The sequence below is a fragment of the Pteropus vampyrus genome, unplaced genomic scaffold (genome assembly GCF_000151845.1).
Source record: "Pteropus vampyrus isolate Shadow unplaced genomic scaffold, Pvam_2.0 Scaffold101, whole genome shotgun sequence".
NCBI lineage: Eukaryota > Metazoa > Chordata > Mammalia > Chiroptera > Pteropodidae > Pteropus > Pteropus vampyrus.
In genome coordinates this window covers 6,307,941-6,334,013 of record NW_011888882.1, presented here as the reverse complement: position 1 = coordinate 6,334,013, position 26,073 = coordinate 6,307,941, and the positions used below count along the sequence as shown (strand labels likewise).

Here is a 26,073-nt window from a genome sequence, read left to right as displayed (position 1 = left end):
ACACTTTCCTCTCAGATCAGACACAGCTGAGATGTGATTCATAGCTCATTAGATAATCATTGAAAGAAAGCTGTCGGCCACTTCCTACCTTTTGGACAAATGCTATTTTAATTTTAGTACAAAGAATGGGAAGTAGAGAATTTCCTAGGATCACACAGAACTAATGGGAGACAGAAGAGTCATCGGGAAAGGTGGAGAAGAAAGAGGAGGGATCAAGAAGCTGCTAGAGGCAAATGGCTGGCCTCTCTGACTGAGCCTTGGAGAACCCCAGCCATCGAGGGAACAGGGCCCGGGGAAGGGCATCCATTGGCCAGGCTGGTGTGAGGCTTCTTCATGTAAAGAATGGTTGCAAAGGTGGGAAGGGGACAGAGACTGGGCTCATACTATCACTTGCTGGACCACACTCTCTTCCAAACACTAATTAGGTTCCTGGGCACATAAACTAAATCTCAATTCTCTTCACAATAAGCAGGGAGGCTATCTCTGCCCAACCCCTAGCTTCAGGAGATATGTCGTTGTGGTAGGCTGCTTTTAAAATGGTTTTCAAAGATCCCTACCTTCTGGTACTCATTCCATGTGCAATCTGCTCCCCTCGAGTATGGGCTGGTAACTTGCTTCTAATGAACAGATTAAGGGAAAAGTGATGGCAAGTCTCTTTAAAGATTTGGTTATAAAAGACTGTGACTTCCATCTCGCTGGCCCCTTTTGATGGTACTTAGTCTCTGGCTCTTCTGAGGCGCTTTCTCTGAATAACCAAGTGTAGAGGCCCACGTGGCAAGGAAGTGAGAGCAGCCTCCAGTCACCTGCCCTCAAGGGAATGGAGACTCTCAATCCAACAGCTCTCAAAAAACTGAACCTTGCCAACAACCATGTGAGCTTGAAAGCACATCCTTTCCCATTTGAGCTTTTGGATGAGATCACAGTCCTGGCCACCACCTTAATTGCAGCCTCTGTAAAGCAGAGGCCCAGCTAAACTGTAGCCATATTCCTGATGCACAGGAATTGTGAGATAATAAATGTGTATTGTTTTAAACTACTAAATTTGTTATGAAGCAACAGATAACTAATTCTTAAACAAAGAAAAGCTACTCAGGCCCAACTGAGAGACTGTACCCCGAGAGTCCTTGTCTCTGGTTTGTGGTAGCCTCCGGGTCACCACCGAGGCCTATACCCTGCTTCTATCCTTGGCACAAATGGGCACTCCTTTTGTAGGTTTACAGATGACGTTCTCCTCTGGACACCTTACTGGTCTCTCTCTCCCACCCAAGGGCTTTTTTACTTTCAACATCTGAAGTAAATAATACGATATCTGAGCAAACTTCCTAGCTCCATGCTTCAGTGACCAGACCAGCTTGGAACCTAAGTGCATGTGTGGTTTCTAAGGTAAACCACCCATTTCGGCTACATATTGTTAATTTTATTGCTTTTTGCAGTTTCTATTTACTATTTACCAGCTGGTGTGAAAATACTTCAGTATTTTAACAAGTATTGTTGACAATAAACATCAGCCCTAGTTTATGCTATAGGATTAATTTATCAGAAAAGACCCAGTTCTACTTCCTTTCAATGAGTTTTAAAATATAATTAATTAATATAATTTTTACAACTTCTTTTAGCCATCTCAATCTTTAAATTATGATGGTATTACTACAGGGAAACTGCCAAGCTGGAACTTTTATTTGTGATGCCCAATGTCCTATAGTGAGAAGGAGCTTTGATAAAAGTCATAGTTACATGTTCATACGTGCACTGACAGATGGTGAAAGGGAAATAAAAGGGGGCCACAAAAAGGAAACATAAATGAGACCAAAACTTAGTCTACAAGAAAGTACAAAAGAACATTAATTAATTTCAGCCAGTCATTAGAGGTTTGGTTTGGGCATGTTGGGGATAGAAGCACTGTATACTTGTGTAAACAAACAGATGAGCTGAAAAGAAAAGTTAATTATTACATTAAAATTTATTTGCTCCATTGTTTTATTATCCCAACTCATCCTGATCTTTCCTTGCTGAGTTACTATAACATTCCATATATCGTAATTTTTCCACATTGATTTTAAGTTGTTTTCCAATATAAAAGTAATAAATGTTCACTGCAAATTAAAAAAAAAAAAAAAAGGAGAAGAGAGGAGACTATAGGAAAACAGATCAGTGGTTAAGAACATAGACTTAAGACATGCCTCCTCATTCCCAGGATTCGCTACTTAAGTTACTTTAATCTGTTTCCTCACCTAACTAACCTCTCTGAGTTGTAGGTATAAACTTAGATATTTCAGGAAAATGGGCCTTCAAAAAAAAATGTATAGTTTGTATAAATTCTTCCAGAATGTGGATTGAAACCCCAAACATAAAAAGGCAACGGTATACCAAGAAATGAGTTTTGCAGATCTGGCATGACCCAGACCGGTCACCAGAAGTTTCACTCCCTTTAGGAGACCTGGAGGCTAAGGAAAGCAGTGCCCAGGTAGGCTGCAAGTGCTTCTTCTCAATGAGAAAGCTTAGCTTTTGAGAAATTCCTGTTTCCTTTGGTAAATAAATCAGAAACTTAATCTAATTTTACAATGAGTAGGTGTATTCGTATTTGTATATTTGTTTTGAAAAGATAACTTCCTCAAAATCTGTAACCTACTCAAAATTTTGCAAATGTTATATGTAAAATGCTTACAATGCCTGACATATAAAAAGCGCCCAATAAAATTATTTATTAAAGATTAATATTAGAAAAATTAAAATCTCCAATAATCCTGCTTCTGAAAGAGAACTACAGTTAATATTCTGGTGCATGTAGGTTTCCTGACCTTTCCCTGCCTCTATAAAAAAATGTATATATATATATATATATTTGGCATACTACTTTAAAAGTTGCTTTTCTACTTACATATATAATTTTTTCTTTGCTTATAAATATATTTTAAAACAATTTTCAATAACTGTATAATAACCCTTTATATAGATATACCATAATTTAATCAATCCATAATTATTGGATATTCAGATTATTCTATGCTTATATATAAAAATACATAAATGATACACTTATATCATAAGTAGCACTATAGTAATTATCATCATAGATAAATCTTTTTTCAGATGATTTCCTAGATGTAGAATTACTATGAATATACTCTTCCACCAACAGTTACAATGTTGTTAATATATTACCATAAAATTTAACATTTTTAGTCACAGTCTTGATTTGTTCTTAAATTTTTTCCTCTAAGTCATTGCAAAAGGAACAGTGTCAGGCACAAAGAAAGATTTAAAATAAATTCTTACTTTGAAAAGCTATATGCATTTCAGCCTAGATGTAGAGGGAGGTCAGCGAGAGGTGCTGTGGGGTTCAGGGAAAAAAACCCCTGTTATTAAGTATTTTAACAAAGGGAAAAGAACTAATGATACTCTTATTTCATTCCAAACGATAAAAAGCATTTAATATAAATATGTAGTATCAAAATGACAGAATATTTATCTCAAGGTGTGACTCTTCACACTTTATTACACATCTACTTCCAAATTCCAAGAAGGAGCTATCGAAGACTGGTGTGGATTGGAATAAGAGACCTCTTGACCTGAGTAACGACCGTGGAGGAGATCATAAAATGCCCTAAAAGGAAGAATTGAAACAATACATAAAATCAAGATTAAAATGCCCATTGCTTGGTGATAAAGCCAACTACAACTCTAGCTTGGGGTCAAATTTTTGTTTAGAAATTTATTTTTATACATTAAACTGAAAAAAGTTTTTATATATTTAAACTTTTCATTTAAAAGAAAAGAGTTTGCCTGGCATCCACACGCCATTACCCAGTACAGGCCCAGTTGTCCAAGATTTGTTTACATCTTCAGTATCTAAGGAAGATGAACTAAGCTTTCAATGCAGCATTTATGAAAAAAGCAAATGTAACCATTTGCAGTAGTTGTGACTAATGAAGGAAGTATAGAACTAGATTTTCCATCTTCTCTAACAAGATTTGTTGCCCAAATCATGTTTCATCATGCTATACTAGATTTTTAATGTACATGCCATAGATACCAAAACTCAGACCTAATAAACTGCATGCAAAAGTATACAAAATGGCACTTACTACTATGAGTTTGAAAATATTTTATACTTACCAGTACAGTTATAATGGGATTTACAATTAGAAAATATCAGTGAAGTATATTAAAATCTAATTTATAACATACAGTCAACAAAATTTAAAAACACTTCAACAATTGTTAGTTTAAGTACACAGTTCAAATTGGGTAATTTCTTAAAGTCATTACATAAGTTAGCTCACAATTTAAGAAATTAAAATTAAAATGTTCCAGTTTGATCAGTAAATGTTGAAATATGGAAAGGACAGGAAAAAAGTACTTTTCTACACAGTTTAAATACAATCATTTACGGTTTTAATGATAATTTTCCATAACTGAATAAAGAATCCAAAGACCTTCAAGTATGCACAGGAGACACACAAATGGAAAAATAATTTCTATATGAGCTCAATGTATAATACAATCTGGGCTTGATTTCTAAAACGACAACTGAGGCCTCTTTCCTTTTTAGCTGTAAACAACTTGCTCTGTGACATGTAACGCAATACCATATTTCGGGAAATTTCAAACATTCATAATCCACAGGAAAAATACTCAACACTCCTACACTATTTTTTTAAGCCCACAATAGTGCAGTCTTTCAGCTACAAAGCCAGAAAAGCCGTTACAAAACCAGTACTTTTCCACTAGAGTTACTTGTGGGGCGGGGAAGGGGATGTTCAGTACTGCAAACGTTAGGGTCTAAAATAAGATCATTGCAAGGAGTTACTACAACACTCTCACTGCCAGCACTGTCATGGCAACAATGAACTAGCTGGGAGAATGCTCTTTTAACATTCAAAGCTAATCTTGACTCTATTACTCATGAAAATATACCAAATTTTCTTTTAGGCGGTTCACTAAAGAAATCATCTTACTTGGTAATCTCTTAATGTAAAGAAATGCCTTTTGTATGCCACATTTCCAAGATCATAGCGCAGAGCAACCTTGCAGTCAGCCAAAATTGACAATGACGACATAATGAAAATTAACATGCCACAGTGAAAGGTGAAGATCCGGCAGGGTTCAAATGCAATTTCAAGATGGGTGAGGGTTTAAGTAAGAATTTGATATGTAATTTCATCACATCTGAGAATGTAGTTTCCCTTAGAAAGACCAAAGTTTTACATTTCATCCTGAAGGAAAATTAATTTATTAAAGAAAGTGATATATATTTTCACTGTAAGGAACCCTATATTAAATTTTTATTCAGTTGGTAAAAAGTGAGGACTATGGAGTCTCACAGCTTGAGTTTGAAACCTGACCCCTCCTCTTGCTAGCAATATCTTGAGCAAGTTATTTAACCTATCTGGGCCTTGATTTTTTCTAATACATAAGATGAGGATAATAATAATACCTACTCTTATAGCGTTGTTGTGAAGATTGAGTGAATTAATATATGAAAAGGGTTAAGAACTAGGCTTCACATACAGAATGCCTATCCTTATTACATTCAAAACTATACATTCCACAAAACTAGAAAGATTAAGAGACTGCTGAAGATGACTTGGTTCCAAAGTCATGGCAGATTTTATAAGGAGGGGCAGGCATGAGAGCTCAGGAGGAGCCCCAAAAATACCTGCCACACACAAGCAAGCAAATTCAAGAAATCAAACATGGTACAAAATCTCTTCAAGTCCGGTTACCTCTCCTGGGGTACCTTTCTGATGATATCTTTGCTTAGTTGCTTTGTTCTTAATCTCATCAAGCTGTCTAGACTGGGCCAGTTACCTGGCAAGAGTAAAATGACTATTTGGAGGCTTTCTGCTCAATATGTCAGGCTCCCATTGGGGGAGCAGAGCAGGGGCACCGATAGGACAGCTCTAATCTCAATAGACCTTTGAGGCAAGCAGTCTCTGCAGTAGATAACTCCCCAGAGGTTATCAGACATGAATTGACCAGGCACAGAGGATTCAGATGCTTTCTGACAAAACTGGCATCCAAGTCATCATTTGCTTTCCTATATTGTGTGTCCCTGAATGTGTATTTGAAAGTCAAATGTTCATAAAGTGGAATAATAGACTAACATATGAGGAGAGAAATCCAGTCCCCAGAGAGCTAAAACAATATTTATAAAATCCTTAATTTGGTTCCTAAATCCTTAATTTGCTCTTTCCTCTAGGTTGCTATTCCCTAGGGCTAGGGAATCTGGAAAGTAGGTGCAAACCTTCCCAGGTGCCCAGAGGCTTGGGGTACCCTAAATGGCATATCGTGCCAGAGGGCTCAACTTCCCATCTCCTCTTCCGCTGCGGGCAGGAAAATACTAATAGTTAATGTTTGTTGAGTGTGTACCAGGTTCCAGTAAGCATTGCATGTTATCTCATTTAATCCTTACAACTTCTGTGAGGGAACTGAGACTTAAGGAGGTTATATAACTTGCCCAATGTCACAAAGTTTGACAGAACATGACTTAAAACCAGGTCTGGCTAACTCCAAAGGCCATGGTCTTCACCATTATCTGCTAATGCTGTTTAGATACTGAAGCATAGGCCTTGGCCATGCTCTACATGTGCAATTGATGACCTAGATGACACTAGCTGCAACCTCTCCTGCTAGTGTCACATACCAAAACTGTGTTGGCCTCTGAGGAGGAAATGGATGCAATAGATCTGCTACCACCCCTGGGGCAAACTTTTGAGCAAGTCCTACACTTCTGCCGGGTGAGTGGCTGGTTAGAAGAATCCTATGATAAAGTTGGATATCCTCATGAACAGCTAATATATAGAATTTTAGTGTACAAGTGTCAATTAGGGGTGTGAATATATATGAATACAAAGTGTGGGATGTATTAAAGTCAATTACATAAAAATCCTAAACTCTAAACATTAAAATCTTAAATGCTAGTTTGAAATTTGACTCATTAGCTAAATGATCTAGATCAAGTTCATCATCACCACCAATGTTTTTTTGAGCATTTTCTATATACCTGCCCTACTTCTACATGCTTTCCATGTTAATTTTCAAAACTACCCAGGGAGATTGGTATTATTATCCTCATTTTATAGATAAGTTTCAAAGAGTTTATTCGTAAATTTGTACAGTATATTGAAGTTTTCAAAATGATTTACCACTATAATCTTTAATTTTTATAATCACATCACAAAGTAGATACTAAAACTATGTCAATTCAAAATGAAAAACTGATGAGACTAGAGGTTAATTTATTCATGAACATATGGCTCGTAAAGAGGATCTAACAAGATCTTTAAATCATTCTAAAGAAATATCTCTAGTCAATGTGGGACTGTATATTTAGAATAATTAGAAAATAAATCAAGAAAAATAAAATACAAGCTTCTTTTATTTTTTTAAGTAGAATCCTTATTAAAATTAAGTGAAACAGCCTTTCTTTAGACATATCAAAAGATAGAGAAGCGTAGCATTTGGCTTATAGTAGGTACACAACAAATACCTAATGAATGAAATAAGAAGAAATAATTCACTAGGTTCAATGGTAAAATCTATACTGTTTCAATAAAATCTCAATTATTTCTTTTACTCAGAACCTCTGTCATCAACCAAACTGAATAAATTTAGGTTATATTTTATCATTTGTCTGCCAATGTATACATTAGCTGTTAGCTGAGAAAGTAGACGCCTTAATTTGGTGAGGTGTAATCACTACTGATAATTTGAGAGACCTTATTTTGTGAGAAAACTTGTTTCTCTATCATTTAAATAACTTTTTACTTTTGAAAAGCTTCTCTTAAATATGTACCAAAGAACATATCACTCTACCACTATTTTGCAAGGCTTGATCACATGATCGGAAGAATTTCTTACTGTGTTTAGGCTATGAATAGCATTTGAAAAATTACTCAGTTATAATTATAGACAGCTAACACCTGCCAACTTGCTAGAAAATGAAATCATGTAAAATTTAAAGATCAGTATGCAGTGCTTGTCAAACACTAAAATATCAAAACAGTAAATGCTCACTTTTAGTCGGGTAAACTAAGATTCTAATTAGACTTTACTGAATATTATACATAGAATTGACAAATTATCCTAATTTTTAAAAGACATATATATAATTTACTAGCTTGTCAATTTAAACAATTAAGCTAAAAGACTAAATGAATACTATGCATTTAATGAATATGTACATATTAAAGTTAAGTTGGGTAACATAACTCACGAAACACCATATATTTTATTTTCCTTTAGTATGGTTTGAAAGCTTAGGATCTGTCTCAAGGTAATCTTATAAGTAATAATTTATAAATCTATGAAGACTTTTCCCTTTTTAAGTTAGAAATGGGGTAAGATTTAAATAAAATATAAAACCAAAAGTAACTTTTTTTCTAAGGTAATTCCATATTTCATTGTAGTCTAATCAGATTTTTCTATAAGTAGTTATATAAAAGAGATTAGAGCCTGGAAGACAGATAATTCTTGTGCTGCCAAATTTCATGAGTGTTTTTCTTATAAACTGAAACGTCACACACTGTGACAGTCTTCTAGTAATACACAGACTTTTAACATTAAAAGGAAAACTGTGAAAATCCAATAAATAGTCCTAATTGTCACCCTACAAAAACTCCCTAAGTATTTCCAATGAAAAAGCATTTTTTTTAAAAACAAGCATCTTTAAGACTTTTTTTCTATACACAAATGTTACTGTAAATGTATCTTTATTGACACCAGTTTAACTTGGTATAGTAACCAATAGGGAAAAATGGAAAGCATGAAATAATGTTCCCATCATGTGATATCTAGCTGAAGTTTTCACATTTAAATTTCCAGTCTGCCCAGTGCCTCTAGCAATACCACCATCAAATAGTCTGAAAAACACTAAGATGCCCCTGAGTATGCTGTGCCAGCATAATTAAAGTACTAAGTAATTTCATCGAAGTCAACCAAGGTCTTTCTAACTTAATGTAATAAATGTAATCTAGAAAGGCTGTAGATATTTTACCACAGTGTGGGAAAAAAATAGACTGACTTGAGAAACTGTGATAAAGATTAAAATTGGTGGCAAGGCCTCTGGGTGCTGATGTACTTTCATCCTTCTATGCATTTTAAGCACTACGCCCGCCCACCCCCCGCCCCCGGCCCCAGCATCTGCCCTGTCCTTTCACAAATTCTAAAAGTTCTGCAGTTCCTCCAGTTCATGCTAATTTGCTACCACATAAACATTGTTTTTAAATATGAAAATTCTTTATGACTAAGACCTAACACATATAGGGCCCTGTCACATTATAGTTTTAAGTGATTAATAATCCTTTATTATACCCAAGATTCCACAGCTACTTTGTCAGGTCAAAGTTTCAGTAAATCCTTAGGTTGACTATTTGAGTCATTAATTTATTATCTATTCAAATGTTTAAAAGATATCCTGCAAATTTCTAATGGCTTACCAAAAGGAAAATATAACTCTAAAACAAAGAGAACAGCATACCTATTTTCTAATTCTTTTATTCCATGAATGATCTGTAGACCGCTTTAAGGGTACAAAGTGTTAAAGACGAGAAAATTCTAATTAAGCTAAACTATCATTTCAGAGGGTCCTCCATGATATGAACAACCCATGCATGAAAATCTAATAAGCAACTGTTTAACATCCTATTTTTCTACAAAACACTATATGCCATTTATAAACCAAACAATAACTGTTAGAATAGTATTTTTTAAATTAGTCATTCATTGTTTTTGCTCCCCCCCCCCCACATTAGAGACCATTTGGGGCACTGTAAAAGGAATAAAATGTTTAAAATCTGAAAACAAACAAAAAAAGAGTATCCTTCTTAGTATCGATCTTTCTGAAAAGTCAGAACAAAGGAAAAGGACAGGATGTATTTATATATTATAAAGAGGACATTGAGGGTAGATAATGCAGATATGATTCATCCTGTAACCCAGTGGCAGCGGCAGGTGGGGGCGGGGGAGGCGGGAATAGGCTCTTGTCTTCAAACCATTTAGGAAAAAAACTTAAAGATTTTCCTTCAATTTCTTCACATCTTCCATTCAAAGAAGCCTAGACAACCTGAGGATAAATAGCATTCTCTGAGCTCAAAAGCAAGAAAAGAAAGTGGTCAAAGATAGGAATGAGAGGAAACACAAAGTGGAGAAGAAGTAAGCCAGGAGGCTTTCTAAGGGAAAGGGACTGAGTTCTTAATGTGTCAATAAAATAAGGCCGGAAAATAGTGGATATGGAAGAGAGAAGCTTAGTGTAAATACTGAAAGAGGACTCTCATATTTGCTATGATAGCTAAGAGTCAGCAGTGAATGTTTGAGATGCACTACCTTAAACTCTTGGCTTTGACTAGACATGGCAGTAAAAAAGAAATCAAAATAAGCATTTTAAAAGTCCAAATCTGCTTCTAGAACATCCCTAACCTGTTGTTGTATTTTATAAATTATAAAAATAATTGTTTCTAATGGAATAGAATCTAAATTATAACTAGACGAAAACAATATATTATCTCGTTAAAGAGCAGTTTTAATGGCAGCCTCTGACTAAACCTGACTGCCTTCTGTCTCTTCTTCCTCATCAACAGAAATTCTTTGTTCAAGTGATGGGCTCTCTTGGCGCTCCTGGATTGAGTGTGGATTAGTCCAAACCAAAAGTAGAAATACCCAATTTCCTTGCCTTCATATGACTGGCTTAGAAAAGGGCATGTGACCCAAACCTGGTTAATAGAAACTAAGAGGAAGACTGCTGGAGGGTTTCTGGGAAAAGAACTTCCCTGATAGACACATGGGAAGAAACCCTTCTTATTAGCTGAAAAGTCATGATTCTTGTAACTGCTGTAGCAACCTTGCAATCATGAGTGGAGATAGCACTTTCTGTGCTGAGGAAAGAACAAAAAGATGGAAGGCAAAAGGCAATGTAGTTCAGTTAATGAATCAGTCAAGCTTGAAATTGCCCAACCTCCAGACTTATTATGCCAAATAATAAACCTCTGATTGTTAAACTTACAAACTATATATTCCCTAATTGGATACCAACTGGATACTCTAACTGCAGCTCTAACAACTGTGAATGTGCACCATGCCCAACAGCTAAAGTTTCATTTCTCACTGGGGGGTAACAATCACTTCACTAAAGAAAAGCCTCCTCTATCACACTTAACAAAGATACTTTGTTAGTTGGTCTAAATTTTCTATCTGAAGCCAAATTACTTTCAGACATTTTCAGATGAAAATGAACATGACCACATGATCATTCTTGGTAAAGTACTTGGCTATTTTGGATACTTCTCAAAATCTTTTTGATGTATATACATACACTCACATTCCTCCCTTAATTACATGCATTATAAAGATATTCAGTGGACTAGGTTAGCATATTGGGCCAGTGTTATTACTTCTGCTCCTTTGTTTAGGGAATCAATCATATCAAAAAAGTATTACAGGGTTAAATTTTTTTAAAAAGCATAAATAAAGCCTTCTATGAGAATGGAAAACCTTCAAAAGCAGGGAACAACCCTTATTGATCTTCCAGTCCTGAGTACAGTGTCTGTCACAGAATAGTTCTCAAAGATGTGTTGAACAGATTTAAGCATGTTGACATGAAATCAATTGAGAACAGAATGCTGTCTCCCAATGTGCCAATTTTTTACAGGTTTAGCCATTTTAAGTTGAATCCATACTACCATTGCCTCACCATCGCTCCCTTCTTGACTACAGTCCTCTGAGCTGACTTATAGCAATTAAGGGTCTTCAGGATCACCTGAAGGAATTGCAAATGCACTTCAGCTTTTGCTGCTTTACTAAAGAATAACAAAAAGCATTATGGAGCACTACATTTGAATTATTTAGTCTCCCCTGCAAGGCTGATGATAGAGTGTGGGCAGTGAGGCCAGAGCAGTTAAGTGGAAGCCAGATTGATGCTGGAATTCTTAAGTTTAGATTCTATCCTATTTTAAAGGTAGGAGAGAAATATGGTCAGATTTTCATTTTAGATAAATGGCTCTGCAGTTATCGGTTAAGCCTGGAGAAATGAGAGGTAACAATGGCAGAACTAGAAGGGTGGTAGTAGAGGCAGAAATCCCTTTAGGAACTATTTCTAATCAGATGTAACATAGGCAACATAATCTCAATATGTCTAAAATGGACTCATTATGACCCCTTAAATGACTCTCTACCATTCTTCTGTCTCAGGAAATGACTGAACTATTCATCAAGTAGTTAAAGCCAGAAACTTTAGAACCATCCTTGATTTTGTTATTTTCTTTATCTCCTGGATCCAATTACATACGACATCCTATGGTTTCTAACTCCTAGCTATCTCCCAAATCCATTTACTTTTTCCACTATATCGTACTCCACCATTTTGCTTTAGACTAGCAGACAACCTAACAACTGATATTGCACATACACCCTTGACTCCTGAAATCCATTCTCATTGTGTCCAAAGTGATCCTTCTAATACACCATGGATCATGTCACCATCTTGCTCAAAACACTCAGTGGCTTCCCACTGTTTTAAGATAAAGTCTGTAACTCAACATGGCTTACAAGATCCTGTTATCTGGCTGCCTAAAAACAGTAAGAATTCCAAAGATTACTGAGCATTTCTAATGTGCTAGGGACTGTGCTATGCTTCAAAAGCATTATTTCATTTTATTCTCATTGTGAGGCAGGAACCATTAGCATTATCCCCATTTTGCAGATGAGAGAATTGAGTCAAGGAGAGATTATATAATTTATGTAAGGTTGTAAAGCAAATCAAATGTTGGAGCCAGGTCTGACTCTAGAACACATGCTTCAGCTTTCAAACTCACCTCAAACTGTATACATTAACCACATTGCATTACTTGCAGTTCCGAGAACTCATCTGTTCTTTCTTGCCATGAGGCCTCCACACATAGTGTTCCCTATGTATGGAATGCGCCCCACAAAAATATCATTTTTGCCAGAATATTTATTCATAAAATCTCTGCTTAAATGTCATCTCTTCAGGGAAGTCTTCCCTATCTAAAATTACATTATTGGTTTACTTCTTTATCATCTGTATCCCTTCAGCAGAATGTCAAAACTGTTCACCACTGGTTCACAGTTCTTAAAATGGTTATTTACCTGGGTTCCATAAACTTTTATGGAATGAAGGCATGACTGAATAATGTGGGGGTGGAAACTCTCTAATTTGATAACTTCATCTATTCAGACTGATAAGAAATAAAAGCCAAATATAAATTTGTTCATCCACTTGATATTTATTTAGTAGCTTCCAGGTCCCAGCCAATACTTTTGAGAACTTACAGCCCTCCTGGGGGAGAAAGACACACTGACATGATTATAGCACATTATGAGTGCCTGTTAAAATTGTGGCAGAAATAAACTGCAATAGATGCAGAGATGAAAAAGAGAGGACAAATCTACAGGAAACCTTTACGGTAGAGGAGATTCTTGCATCATTTTGCAGGATCAATGAGTCTTGAAATATATATCACACAGTCCACGTACTTCACATATGAAAGAGGAGAGGAGCATCCACTATATATTGGGGCACTTTAAATCGCATTTAATTCTCACAACACCTGTTATTATTCTCATTTTACAGATGTGGAAATCCAAGCTAAAACAAGCAACTTACTTGTCCAAGGTTATGCACTACTTTAATAAAGGAGTATAATTTGAGCCAAGGGCTGTCTGACCCCAGTACCCATTTACTTACCATTCTGATACAGTCCTTTGACCCTATATTCTCCAGAGCCTAATTACTTGTTTTCATTATAACTTAACAAAATTGGTTATCTGGTTTCCCATTCTAACATAAATAAGCAACAAAATAAAAGGTTCAAGAGGAGACCAATGTGAAGTATATTGACAGCAAAGTACAAAAAACTATAAAAATTGAACACGAGAATTCAAAAAACATGAATCATATAGTCTTATATGCTCCACCCTTAGCTATGCAACAGTACTCGATGTGTATGATAACCCCATTACAAAAAAAAGGTGGTTGTAGTCACCACAGTCTGAATGATAAATAATTTTTGATGCTTAAAAGAGTAAACTTCAGGTATTTAGAAAAATAATTCCTCTCTGGTAACTCCGGATAAATGAACTGTAATGATTATTTCCAAAGTATTTGTAATAAGAAATATCCCAAAATCTTAAGTCTTCAATTTGTGGACACGACTATTTTTCTATTGCTAAATTCAAGCCAGAATAGAAAAACTGTCCATCTTAACCTCTATATATACCCAAGTAAATCAAAAAATTTAAAAACTCACACTATGACTTTGAACATATGTGGACTGAGTAGACTGACACGCATACAGAATGTTATTGGGCATTCTTAATACCTAACAACAACCTCTCAAAATAAGAGTGCTTTTAACAAATCTGATAAAAAGGGGTAAGTTGATTATATGCAAAACAGGAAAAATCTATGTTTAACCTATTGCACTCACAATTTAAATAGGTATGTGTGCTTAAGAAAAACAAACAAGCAAACGTAGAGAAAGCTAGTTGAGTAATTTACCATAAAAGTGTTTCTACCATACATTCCACTTGGGTTCAACTTTTAAATCTGAAGATGTCAGCTCTTTTATAACATAAGCTTTTACTACTTTATGTAATTCTTTTTTTTTTGAAAAAAGAAAGGTTGCATTTACAGAACAGACACTGGGTTTTTTGTTTTGTTTTTAAGAACAAGAGAAAATTGTTTCACCAATTATCTTGAACAAGCTGACAAGGAAACATTTAATATCCTTTATCATTTTAGAGGCCTTTAAATGTGAAACTTTACACACAGAACACTGTTTGTAACAATGTGAAAAGCACACTGGATATACTTCCTAACAACATGTAAAAATGATTATAAGGAAAAATCTGTCTTTACTTGCAACTAACTGTAACTTTCATATATTTTTCCAGGAGGAATGCAATTTCTACTAAAACACTCTAGAAAGACAATACTTGTTTATTATATTTGAAAATTGCTTTTATTTTAGTTCATCATGGACAGCCTTGACCCCAAATTCAATGTTTTACAGAATACTCTAAATTTAAGATGTAGATTGAACTCATCATTTATAATGAGTTCACATAACAGCCTATTAGAAATACAAAGTGAATATAAGTGCAAATAACATTTCATTGTATTAATTGTAATTATAATGCTCTTCCTTACCTGGACGCTCTTCAAAATAAACTCACTTTTCTCTCTTACATCTTTAAAGGGACACCTCTTAGAAAGCATAAGCAGATGAGCAAGAAGTTTATTCAACCCATCCAAACAAACAGCATTTGAAAACCCGTCTGATGGATAAGGCGTCTCTTTCACGGAACGAAGATACTCAGTTTTTCTCAAAATGATTTGCCTAATGTTTTCCAGTGCTGTCTCTCTAGTAGTTGAATCTCTACTGCAAAGTCCATCCCATCTTACTTCATTCTCTCCTTCAGCCATGACGACTTTTTTTTGCAATCTTCAGTTACCCTTTAGCATGTCCCCAAAAGCACTTTGGATTTTTAAAACGAGAAAGAATCAGGGAAATCGAATCGTCATGAAAACGTAAGACTGGATGACATTTGGAAAAAGAAGTGTCTTATATTGATGGCTTTCAAACGATCTGCAAGATAGAGCTCACCATCTTCCACACGAAGGGGCAGGCAGTCTTCTGTTCAGAGACTGAAAAAAAAAGTTGGAAAGTTGAAACTTTACAGTGCTGGCTTTGCTGGACAGGGAAGTGTTCTCCTCCGTCTCGCGGTGTTAGCGGATATCCTCACGTTGTGGAGCTGTCAAATCCGTGCTCTGCCCCAAAAGGCTCCTAACAGTTGAACGCCCTCCAGCCATTCGGGTTTTTTTTTTTTTTTCTTGTCTGTGCAACCACGGTGTTCCCGGGAGCGTTCGCACCCCGCCCCTCCTCCGGCACCAGTCCCCGCCCTCCGCAGCTCCTCCCCGCGCCTCAGCGGCCGGCTGGACGCTGGCTGGGAAGGCTTGCCGATCCGTGGCTCACTGGCCGCCGCGGCCGGCGACACAAGCGCTCTCGGGTCTCTAACGCTGTCTTGGCCGCGGCGTTAGAGGAAAACGTCTCCAATCCGGTCGGTCTTGGACTCCCAGGCAGACTCGTACCTTTTCCGATCCCTGCGTCCTCGCCCACCGCCCGCTGAACCAGCTGGGTACCAGGCTGCTCCGCAATCCCCGAGCGCGGCTTTGGCTGCCTCTTTGCCCAGCCCCATCAGTGGGGCTCGGCCCAGAGGGCGGGAGCAGGGAGGGGAAATGGGGTCCTCACCCCCAGTCCCTCCCCTTTCTCCGCCCGGCGCAAACCGAGAGCCGCTCCTGCCTCAGCGCCCTCTTCCCCGCCCAGGCACACGCGACTCGCAGAGGCAAAGCCATTGGAAAAAGCCCCGCCCGCCGCCAGGCCACCTCCAGACCCCGAGCCTGTGCGCGGCCGCCAACGGCTGCCTGCTGCTACGCATGCGTGATGGCGAGCAATGCGCGTGCAGCCTAAGGGCGGTTTCCGTACCTTGACGTTCGGATTCTCTGGACTGGAGAAGTGGAAAGAAAAGTAAGGAGTCGTAGTACACTGAAACTTTCATAGACAAAGCAAGAACGGCAAAGAGGGCACAGACGCGCTCGTGAAAAAAAACGAATCTAATGTTAAGATTAGCCTAAAAATAGTGACGGTTTCTTTATTACGCCAAACCCCTTATTTAAGAAGCTAGGGCGTCGTCGCACTGACTTCTGGGAAACGTAGTTTTGATGCTGCCGGCGCATTCTATTTGCGACAGAAACTACAGCCCCCAGGAGCCACTGCGACGTTGCCTGTGGCGGCCTGCGATTCAACCGTTAGCGCGCACGGTGTTTGAGAGCGTTGGCTTGGTGAGAACTGTAGGCTTGGCTACCGCTTATTTCTTGACGGGCTTTTTCTTTCTTTCATTTCCTCTGAGATTTTGGAGACGAAGCCATCTACGGCTGTCCTCCTTACTGCAGGAGTTTTTCCAGTAATCCGCATGGGAAGGACTAGTCCGGGTACCCGAGCCCGAGGGCGCGCGACGGCCAGGACGTGAGAGGTGGCGATCTTGAGAGTCGGAGAGGTTTAAGGCCAGGAAAGAGGAATGCTGTAGAAAGGGGGGCTCCGCGCCGCTTCTAATGCTTCAGTCCTTTAAAGTGGACTCGTGCGGGAAGGATTGGGGAATCCCTGTGCAATTGCCTTTGTCTGCCATTGCATAGGGATGTTCAATGTTATATTTGCTCAGCCAGATGACATCCCAAGCAGGGCTTTGAAAGCGATTTATCAAATCCATTTTGTGTGAGACAAAAAGAAAAAAAAATACCCAATATTCGTTGGTATAATTTTTTGCAGGCTTTAACGAATGATTATACAGTTACAGTACTGTATCATTGTAGTGGCTAGGAAGATCACTTAGCCCAGTCGTGGAAAGTCTGTGATATCTTAATCCCAGGGAAAGAGAGGGCCAAAAGAACAGCATATGGTGAAGCCCAGAAGTGAGAAAAATGTACTTTCAGGAAACTGCAATAAGCCAAATCATATATATTTTGAGGGATAACTTTTTGTGTATTGATACACTTTGAAGCTGCAAAGAGACAGGTGCTGTGAATTTTCCAGATAGTTTCTGGAAGTGACCTATCCTTGAACAGAATTATAGTTTCAAAGAATTGGTCCAATTTGGAAAGCCTTGCTATATTCTAATGCTACCAGTTTAAATCAGAATTTTAAAAACAAGAACTTCTTATGACTATGATTTCATTAAAAAGCAAAAAAAAAAAAAAAAAAAAAGCCATTCCTTTTTTGTCTCCTTTTTGGGCTCATCCTCCTTTGTCTAGTCCACATGGGATAGGGAAGTTTCTTAAGTCTAGGTCTCCTTTTTACTGTGTAGTTGAATCTGATCTCGTCCATACCCATACTTTCACTACCACCTATTACTCTGAAATGTTTAGCTCCATCCAGCTTGACTTTAAGCTTTTGTATATCCGTGTCCTTGATATTTGTTCTTGGATATTTCGAAAGCACCTCAAATTCAACATGACTAAAACCAAATGTGTGGTTATTGCCTACGAATCTGATTCTTTTTCAGTGTTCCCTGTTTCAGTTAAAGATAATACCATCCAATTGTGAAATTTTGAAACCTAAGCATTATTTTTGATTTCCTGTCCTTCATACCTCTATAGCCAAATTATTTCTATATCTAAATTATTACTAAGTTTTATCAGTCTTATCTCCCAAATATCCCTCAAATTCATCCTTTTCCCTCCATTTACATAAGCACAGTCTTTTCCAAACTGCCATAATCTCTTGCCAAGACGATTGCAATACTGATTATTCACTCTGGCCTTTCTCCATTAGTTGTCCATATAGCAGCCAGATGGATCTTTTCAAAATGTATATCCAGTCAGATTTTCTCTTAAAACCATTCAGTGTTGTCTCACTGTTCTTACAGGCAAAATTTCTTTTTAAGCCTACTGTTCTCTTTCTACCTCTCCAGCCTCACTTAGTGTACCACACTCCACCTATCTCTGCTTCAGCCATACAGATCTTTCTTCAGTAACTGAGTCTCATATTCCCTTTTATCAATTCACTCAACAAATACCTGTTGAGTACTACTGTATAATGGAACATTGAAGATATACCACCGAACACAATATACAAAATGCCTACTCTCATAGAGCTTGCATTCTACTAACAAGGGATAGACAATAAATATGTAGAATAGTAAATAAAGACAAATGCGTAGAGGAAAATAATCAATTCGTAAGGGGAATTGGAGTGCTAAGTGAGGGAGGCGGCAAGGTACATTTTTAAATAAGGTGATCAGAGAAGACCTAATTGAAAAGGAGACATTTGAGGGCATCTGAAGTAGGAAGAGTAAGCCCTTCAGATGCCTGGATGAAGAACGTTCGTGTGAAGAGAACAGCTAAGCCACTGCAAAGACCTATGGGAAAGAGCAAAGGTCTGTGGGCCCTCTCATTTGAGAAATAGTGGTATGGCTGGAGCAGAAATGCAGGGGAAGAGGATAACATGAGGTCACAGAGGAAGGCAGTCATGTAGGTGATTGAAAGAACTTTGACTTTTTGATTGAGATAGGAAGCCATTGGAGAATTTTGAGTAGATGAGTTGCACGATCTGGTATTTTTAAATGATTACTTCTTTTAAGTTGTGTTGAGCATAGTTCATGGGGAAGCAAGGACGGAAGCGGAGACAATGGTTAGGAAGCTAAAATAATAATCCAGGTGAGAGATGATAGTGGTAGCTTGGACCGTGGTGATAACAATAGAGGCAGTGGGAAGAGGCCAGAGTCTGGATGTATTATGATAGTACAGATTGGATATAAGATATAGAGTAAAAGAGTCAAAGATGACTGCAATTTTTAGCCTGAGCAACTAGAAGGACGGAATTGCCATTTAGTGTCATGGGAAAGTCTCCAGATTTGTGTATTGGAGTTAAGAGGAATAACCAGGAGTTTAGTTTGCCCATGTTAGGTTTGAGGTGCCTCTAAGACATTCAAGTAGAGGTGTGGAGTAAGACAATTGGATAAACGAGTCCAGAGATGAGAGGAAAGATATGGCAGTAGATATAATTTGGAATGAGAAATTATAGTAGTGTTTTGACAGCAGTTAAAGCCTGAGAATGGTTGGTATCAAAAAGAGGCATTGAGTTTGGGTTGATTTTTGAGTTATCTACAAAGGTGACTGTACAGGAGTGGCCAGTGTACAAAGGCAAACCCATTTGTCCTAGAAGCCAAGTGAAAGTGATTAAGGAGGAAGTCATGCTAAATTATGTTAAATGCTGCTCTCAGTCAAGTGAAATGAGGATTGATAATTGACTACTACATTTAGCAATGTGGAAGTTATTAAGGATCTTGAAAACAATTTTGGTGGAGGAAAGGTATAAAAGCCAGGTGGGCATTTTATTTTAAGAGAGAATGGAAGAACTGGAGAAGGTAAATATGAATGCAGCATCTCTCGTACTGTTTTTTTGTTTGTTTGTTTTTTATCAAGGCTTTTCTAGCCTCAATCTTTGACTCCTCTTCCTGCAGATCTTAGCTCATATTTTGCTTTCTCAAAGCAGTTTACCTGATCTGATTAAATGCCCCTATTATAAATATACTCTTATTGTGCCATATACCTTTACTTGCTAATAAGTTCCAAATTTAGTTTTACAGTTGTCTGTGTGATAATTTGATTAAAGTGTGTTTGCTTCTGAAGCTTAAGCACACAAGAGCAGTGACTGCCAGTTTTTGCTCTTGCTCATGATCTCCAGCTCTGAGTACAGTGCCTGGCATCAAGTATGAACTTAATATTTGATGAATGAATGGAAGAAAAATATGTCACAGAATTCTCAAAGGTATTGCATATTTAACAGTTGTTTACAAAAAAAGATAATAGATGGAAGAAGGTGCTTTCTAATGAAAACATTTTAGAATGTTTTCTTAAAAGAAAAGAGAGCAAAACTTAAAAGAGAGCAACACTTGCTAGTGAGTTGTAGTTCTTACCTCATGAGATAGGATTCGCTAATATTTTTACTATGTTCTTGCATACCTCATCCTGCTAGGTATAGGAGTATTGTCAAACGAACTCCAAGAGTCCGGAGGCTTTGACTAGAAATAAATGATAAAGGATCTTAGGGTATGCAAGCCAGAAACACAACTAGACAAAACCCCAGAAGTGTTCCAAAGAAGAAAGAAAAGTTAAGAGTTCTTATAGTAAAGTAAAAAGTGCTTCAGTCCTGCACGCTTAGCCCTAAGATTGGTCCAGGATGGTTATCAGTCACATGATTATAGTCTGGTTGATGGATGCGAGGTGGTCTGGAGAAAGGGTGCCAGGAGTTTTGGTCATATCCAGTGTTCTGGATAATGGATGTAAGATGGTCTGGATACGTGAGTTCTTCATGGAGTAATCAGAGGGTTATCTGGAGGTCTGATATATGTTCAGGCATTGTCACAGGTTTGGTAAATTCAAAAGTTTAAGTTCCCAGGCTAGTTAAAACAAAGTAGAATCATTTCCTCATACCTCAACCTATCTAATTTTAGTAATTTAGCAGCTTGACTATAGTGACTCCATTTTACTACTTCCCTATTCCTCAGTATGTATGTGTGTGTGTGTGTGTGTGTGTGTATTATAGAGTACATGTAGAGGAGAAAAGAGTATATGTGGAGGAGTTGCCTCTTTAAATGAATAGTGCTCTAGTCAAGGAAAAAACTGACTTCATTATAAAATTTATTAATGAATTTTCTATTAAAAAACAGGGCTCCTAAGGCTTATGGGCTTAGAAATCTTGCTAACAATCTTGCTAACTGTACCAGAGTTTGTAAGATTTAGAGTGATACAGGTGACTGATGAATTTATCATGATGCCAGTTTATTAATATATTTTGAGATATTTGCCAAGTCTATAGCATACTGATTCTCTGACCAGGGGTTTTCTCTGTAGGAAAATTACATGAGGATTCAGCAGGTTGCTTAGGAGCTTGAAATCAAGACAAAGAATATTAGATATATGTTGTGGTCACTTAATAGCATTAAGCTGTAAGAACCTCTACAGTAGAGCTTTACTTGCCTCCAATTTTTGCCTTCTCTGAGTTGTTTTTTTCTATTTTTCTATTCCTGACAGCTCTTCCTTTTGATGAAAATATTCTTTCTTTAAATATGTTAACATTTATATTGCAGCCTATTTGTCTCTATAAGCTAACTTTGCATAGTCTGCTCTGGTCCCTTGTGTACTGATTTATAGTTTAGCTCTCAGAGGGTAATCTTATTTCCAAGTTTTCTTAGGCCCCACGTCTCATATGGGATACATTGATCTTGAGCTCAGCACAAAGTCTGAACTATAGATATATATTTGGAAACTATCAGACTATCGGAATATTTTGTTTTATTTTCCTTTAAGCTACTATATCTAAGTGCTTACCATGTTTCAGGCACTCTGTTAAATGTTTTGCGTATATATTCTTTTATCCTTACATAGATTAAAAAAAAAAAAAAGTAGAATCGATCCAACGCCTACTCCTACCCACTACTGACTATGAAGAGGATACAGGATAGAAGAGATCCAGGGTAGTTTGAAACTAACCAGAGAAGGAAGAGAACAACCATGAGATAGGCAACCATGGGATTCAAAAATTTCAAGAAGGAATGACTAGTCGATACGCAGAATGCTACTAACATGTCTAGAAAGCTAAAATTTCTAGATAGTTTGACAATTAGTAGTCCCTGTTACAGTACCATATATGCATCTGGCATATATTTCCATATAAATATTGAATTGCTATGCTGTATTGAGATAAAGATTGATTTGGAGTGGCCTGTAGGGTAAAACGATGCTGTTCCCTGAGGATAGGAGAATCTCTCATTCAGCCTCTAGAAGGAACATGTAGGTTCCAGATTAGAATATAACTTGGATAAAGGGATTTAAGTGGAGATGGATAACTCAAGATTTCTCTGGGCTTCTATTTCCTCAGCTTAATCTTTAAGGAGGGGATATGGTAAACATGAATTCTTGGGTGCTAGGTGCTAAAATAGTGCTCATCAGTTGAAGTTAGATCAGGAACTAGGATCGAATGGGACCTAAAAGCCCCAGAGAGAAAATCCTAACTTTTCAGATACACTACCTGGTTTCTGTTTGTTGTCTGCACTTTCTTCTCTTTTATTATCCTCTAGCATTGGTAAAGTCTTATGTCTTATTTAAACATTATAACTTTATCTTTGCCGTATCAAGACATATAAGGGAAAGAGTATTATAGTCATGGATCTAACTAGAGAAGAGCTTTATAAAGGGAGCAGCGCCCTTTTCTCAGTGTGAAGGGACAGTGATAATAAGATCTTCAAGGGGAAAGTGAATTTTGGAGGACAAGAATTGGAACTCATGGATTTAATTCATAAGTTCTGCCTGTGGAGATTATTCTTCCATTGTCAGCCTCAGAAGATAGGGGTTTTAGTAAAGAAGGCAAGGCAGTTTTCCTTCACCAGTGACCTTTTCCATTGCACTTGCAGGGGAATGAAGGGACGGAGGCCAGATATTTGTATTCATTCAGTATTTATTGAAAACCTATTATGGACAAGTTCTATGATTGGCATTAAGTATGCAGAAACATACATATGACGCTGCCCTTAAGAACTACACTTAAGAAGCGTACCTTCTACATGGATTATAGACCTTTTCTTTGAAGAAGCTTGGCTGAACAGTGAGGGATAGAGATAGGGTAGTAGCTGAAGGTCTGTCTGAGAAATAATGAGGGAAGGAGGTAGAAAGAATCAGCGGGATTTAGTGACTATTTGGAAATGAGAGAGAAAAAAAGAAAATGCCTGGGATGACTACTATTCAGATGGTTAAGAGTAACTTCTTCCATTAATCAGAGAGAGAATGTACTAGAAAGAACAGTCTTGGGATGGAAAGATACTGAGTCCAAGTTTGGACATGTTAATCATCTTGTTTGAGGGATTTATGAGTCGTTCAGGTGAACAATACCCAATACTGCAGCTTCTGTACGTGAAACCCTAACTGTGGTAAGATGTAGCTGTAGATTCAAACAGTGAGAAGACCTTGGGTCTAGGAGTCACAGAATCTTGGATTTGAATCCCTACTACTTCTTACTAGCAGTGTGAATTTGGCCAATTGTTTAACCTCAACTATCTTTGAATGTGAGAGTTGAGATAGTCTTAGTTTTCCTGCCTGTAAAAGGTGGTTAGTACCTACCTTCTTAGGACTGCTGTGAAGAGTTAATGAGACAATTTATATAAAGTTTTAGATTAGCGTCTGGCATATATTGACACTCAAGAAAAAATGTCTTTTAAAATGATCGTCTTTTTGTGAAATAATATCTGTCGTTCAATTTGAGATTAATGAGATATTTATAAAGTACTTTATAGTTGAACTGAAAAATGCTATTTTGTATAATCCTATTGTTGACATTCTCTAAGATTGTATAATGAGAGTCTTGAATTATATTTAACTTTTGTCAAGTTTGCAACTTGACAAATAACATTTTGCATTTTAATAATATTTTAATATTTTGCATTTTAAGCTTTAATTGGGGAAAGTTACCATAAATACAAATATAGCAATTATGATTTTTCTCCTAAAACAGCAACATAAATGATTATATTTCTGAGCAAGGACTCTGTGTCCAGCCTTGTTATTTAATATGATAGTTTTACACTCCTTAATTCAGAGTTCTCGCTTTAATAATATCTGCCTTATTTTTGCTGCAACGAATAAAGTAAATAGATGTTGTGGAATCTAGAACTTCTCTAGGTTGGTAAATTTTCGTAAGTACATTTTACTTACTATTTCTTGCAACATTGAGAGGAAATGTACATGTCAGCGGAATAGTTGGCACTATGTTTTTTGTTTTTTTAATTTTTATTTTTCGATTACAGCTGACACAAATATTAGTTTCAGGTATATGACATAATTATTAGTCATACATCATAAATACATTTTAGAAGACTGTCGGGGAAACAGGATTGATGGCTGAGAACAGATTGAAATGTTTTGCTAACTTTGGGGAGAAGCAACATAGCATTCTCATGAGACCATTGACTTTAGAGTTAGACTTTCAAATCTTTGCCTCTGCCATTTACCTTCTATAGATCGCTAAACTTTCTAAAACCTCATTTTCTTCATCTTTAGAATACAGTACATTTTATTATCCATTGTTATATTTCTGACCTTTGAGTATACCAAATTTAAGATCTTTGCATATGCTGTTTTTTCTACTCACAGTACCATTACCTGAGATTTTCACATGACTGTCTTCCTTACTGTTGTGGACTCATCTCAAAATCCCTGTCCTCAGAGGTCTTACCTGACCACTCTTAATTACTCTTTCTAATTTTCCTCAAAGCAATTCAGCTATCCACTTGAACATATTTGTTTCATGTTTACTTTGTGTTCTTCCATATGAGGATATATGCTTCTTGAGAGCTAGGACTCTGTCTTGTTTATCATTATACTCCCAATGCTTCAAATAGTGATTCACACATGGTAGATGTTCCCTAAATACTTGACCCACTGGCTAACTACCTACCTCATAGGCTTGGCAAGAAAACTCTATAAGATAATATATGTAATGCATATAAGTGCTTGGCACTATTTCCTCTGTTTGTATGTTTGTTTCTTTGTTTTCCTATGTCTTATCTGATTTCTAAACAGTTTTGAGACATCTGCTTAACACAATCTAATAGTTATAATTATCATTATTAACAGTTAATATTCACAGTATGTTTACTCTGTGCTTGTATTATGCTAGTTGATTTACATAAATTTTCTTTTTAAGCCTTACAGTAACCCCATGAAGTTGATTTTTATCCCCATTTTTATAGGTAAGGAAGCTGAGAGCCAGAGAGTTTAAATAACTTGTCCCAACTCATTTGGATAAATAGCTAGGTCCATGATTGCTAGATCTTACATTAATCTTATGTTTAACTTTCTGATAAGTTCCCAACTCTCCTCCAAAATGGCTATACCATTTTGCATCCCCACCAGCAATGAATGAGAGTTCCTGTTGTTCCACAACCTCATCAGCATTTGGTATTGTCTGTGTTTTGGTTTTTAGCCATTGTAGTAGGTAATGGTGTCATTTTAATTTGCAATACCCTAATGACGTATAATATTGAGCATTTTTTCATATGCCTATTTAGTGAGGTGTCTTTTTCAGATCTTTTGCCCATTTTAAGTGGGTGGTTCATTTTCTTACTGTATATTTTGGACACAAGTTTTTCATCAGATAATGTGTTTTTCAGATATTTTCTTCCACTTGCATGTTTTGTCATTCTCTTGACAGTGTCTTTTGCAAAGTAGAAGTCTTTAATTTTAATGAAAGCAAATTTACCAGTTTCTCTTTCATGGATTGTGCTTTTGGTCTTGTATCTACAAAGTCATTGTCAAACCCAATGTCACCTAGATTTTCTCTTATGAGTCTTCCAGAAGTTTTATAGTTTGTGTTTTATGTTATAGGTTTATGATACATTTTGAGTTAATTTTTTGTGAAAGGTTCTAGGTCTGTGCCTAGGTTCATTTATATTTTTATTAATATAATTTCTGTTGAATCTGAAATTATTATTTTAATTAATAATATT

At 36.8% G+C, this 26,073-nt stretch overlaps 2 protein-coding genes across 10 annotated transcripts in view; one reads left to right on the top strand and one right to left on the bottom strand.

Moving 5' to 3' along the window:
• Positions 1-16,293, bottom strand: part of SESN1 (sestrin 1) — an 88,863-nt gene extending 72,570 nt beyond the window's left edge. Inside the window, exon 1 of the mRNA XM_011364848.2 lies at positions 15,167-16,293. Coding sequence (XP_011363150.1) covers positions 15,167-15,442 — 276 coding nt within the window. The 5' untranslated portion in view covers positions 15,443-16,293. The remainder of the gene's footprint in view (positions 1-15,166) is intronic.
• A 113-nt stretch (positions 16,294-16,406) lies between these two features.
• CEP57L1 (centrosomal protein 57 like 1) overlaps positions 16,407-26,073 on the top strand; it is a 52,830-nt gene continuing 43,163 nt past the window's right edge. For 3 of the 9 annotated variants that reach the window (XM_023533399.1, XM_023533398.1, XM_011364842.2), the window contains exon 1: positions 16,480-16,858. In XM_023533399.1, the coding sequence (XP_023389167.1) occupies positions 16,739-16,858 (120 nt within the window). In that variant the 5' untranslated portion in view covers positions 16,480-16,738. Of the gene's footprint in view, positions 16,859-26,073 lie in introns of all 9 variants that reach the window. The other 6 variants (XM_023533400.1, XM_023533395.1, XM_011364845.2 and 3 more) reach the window with 5 other exon arrangements.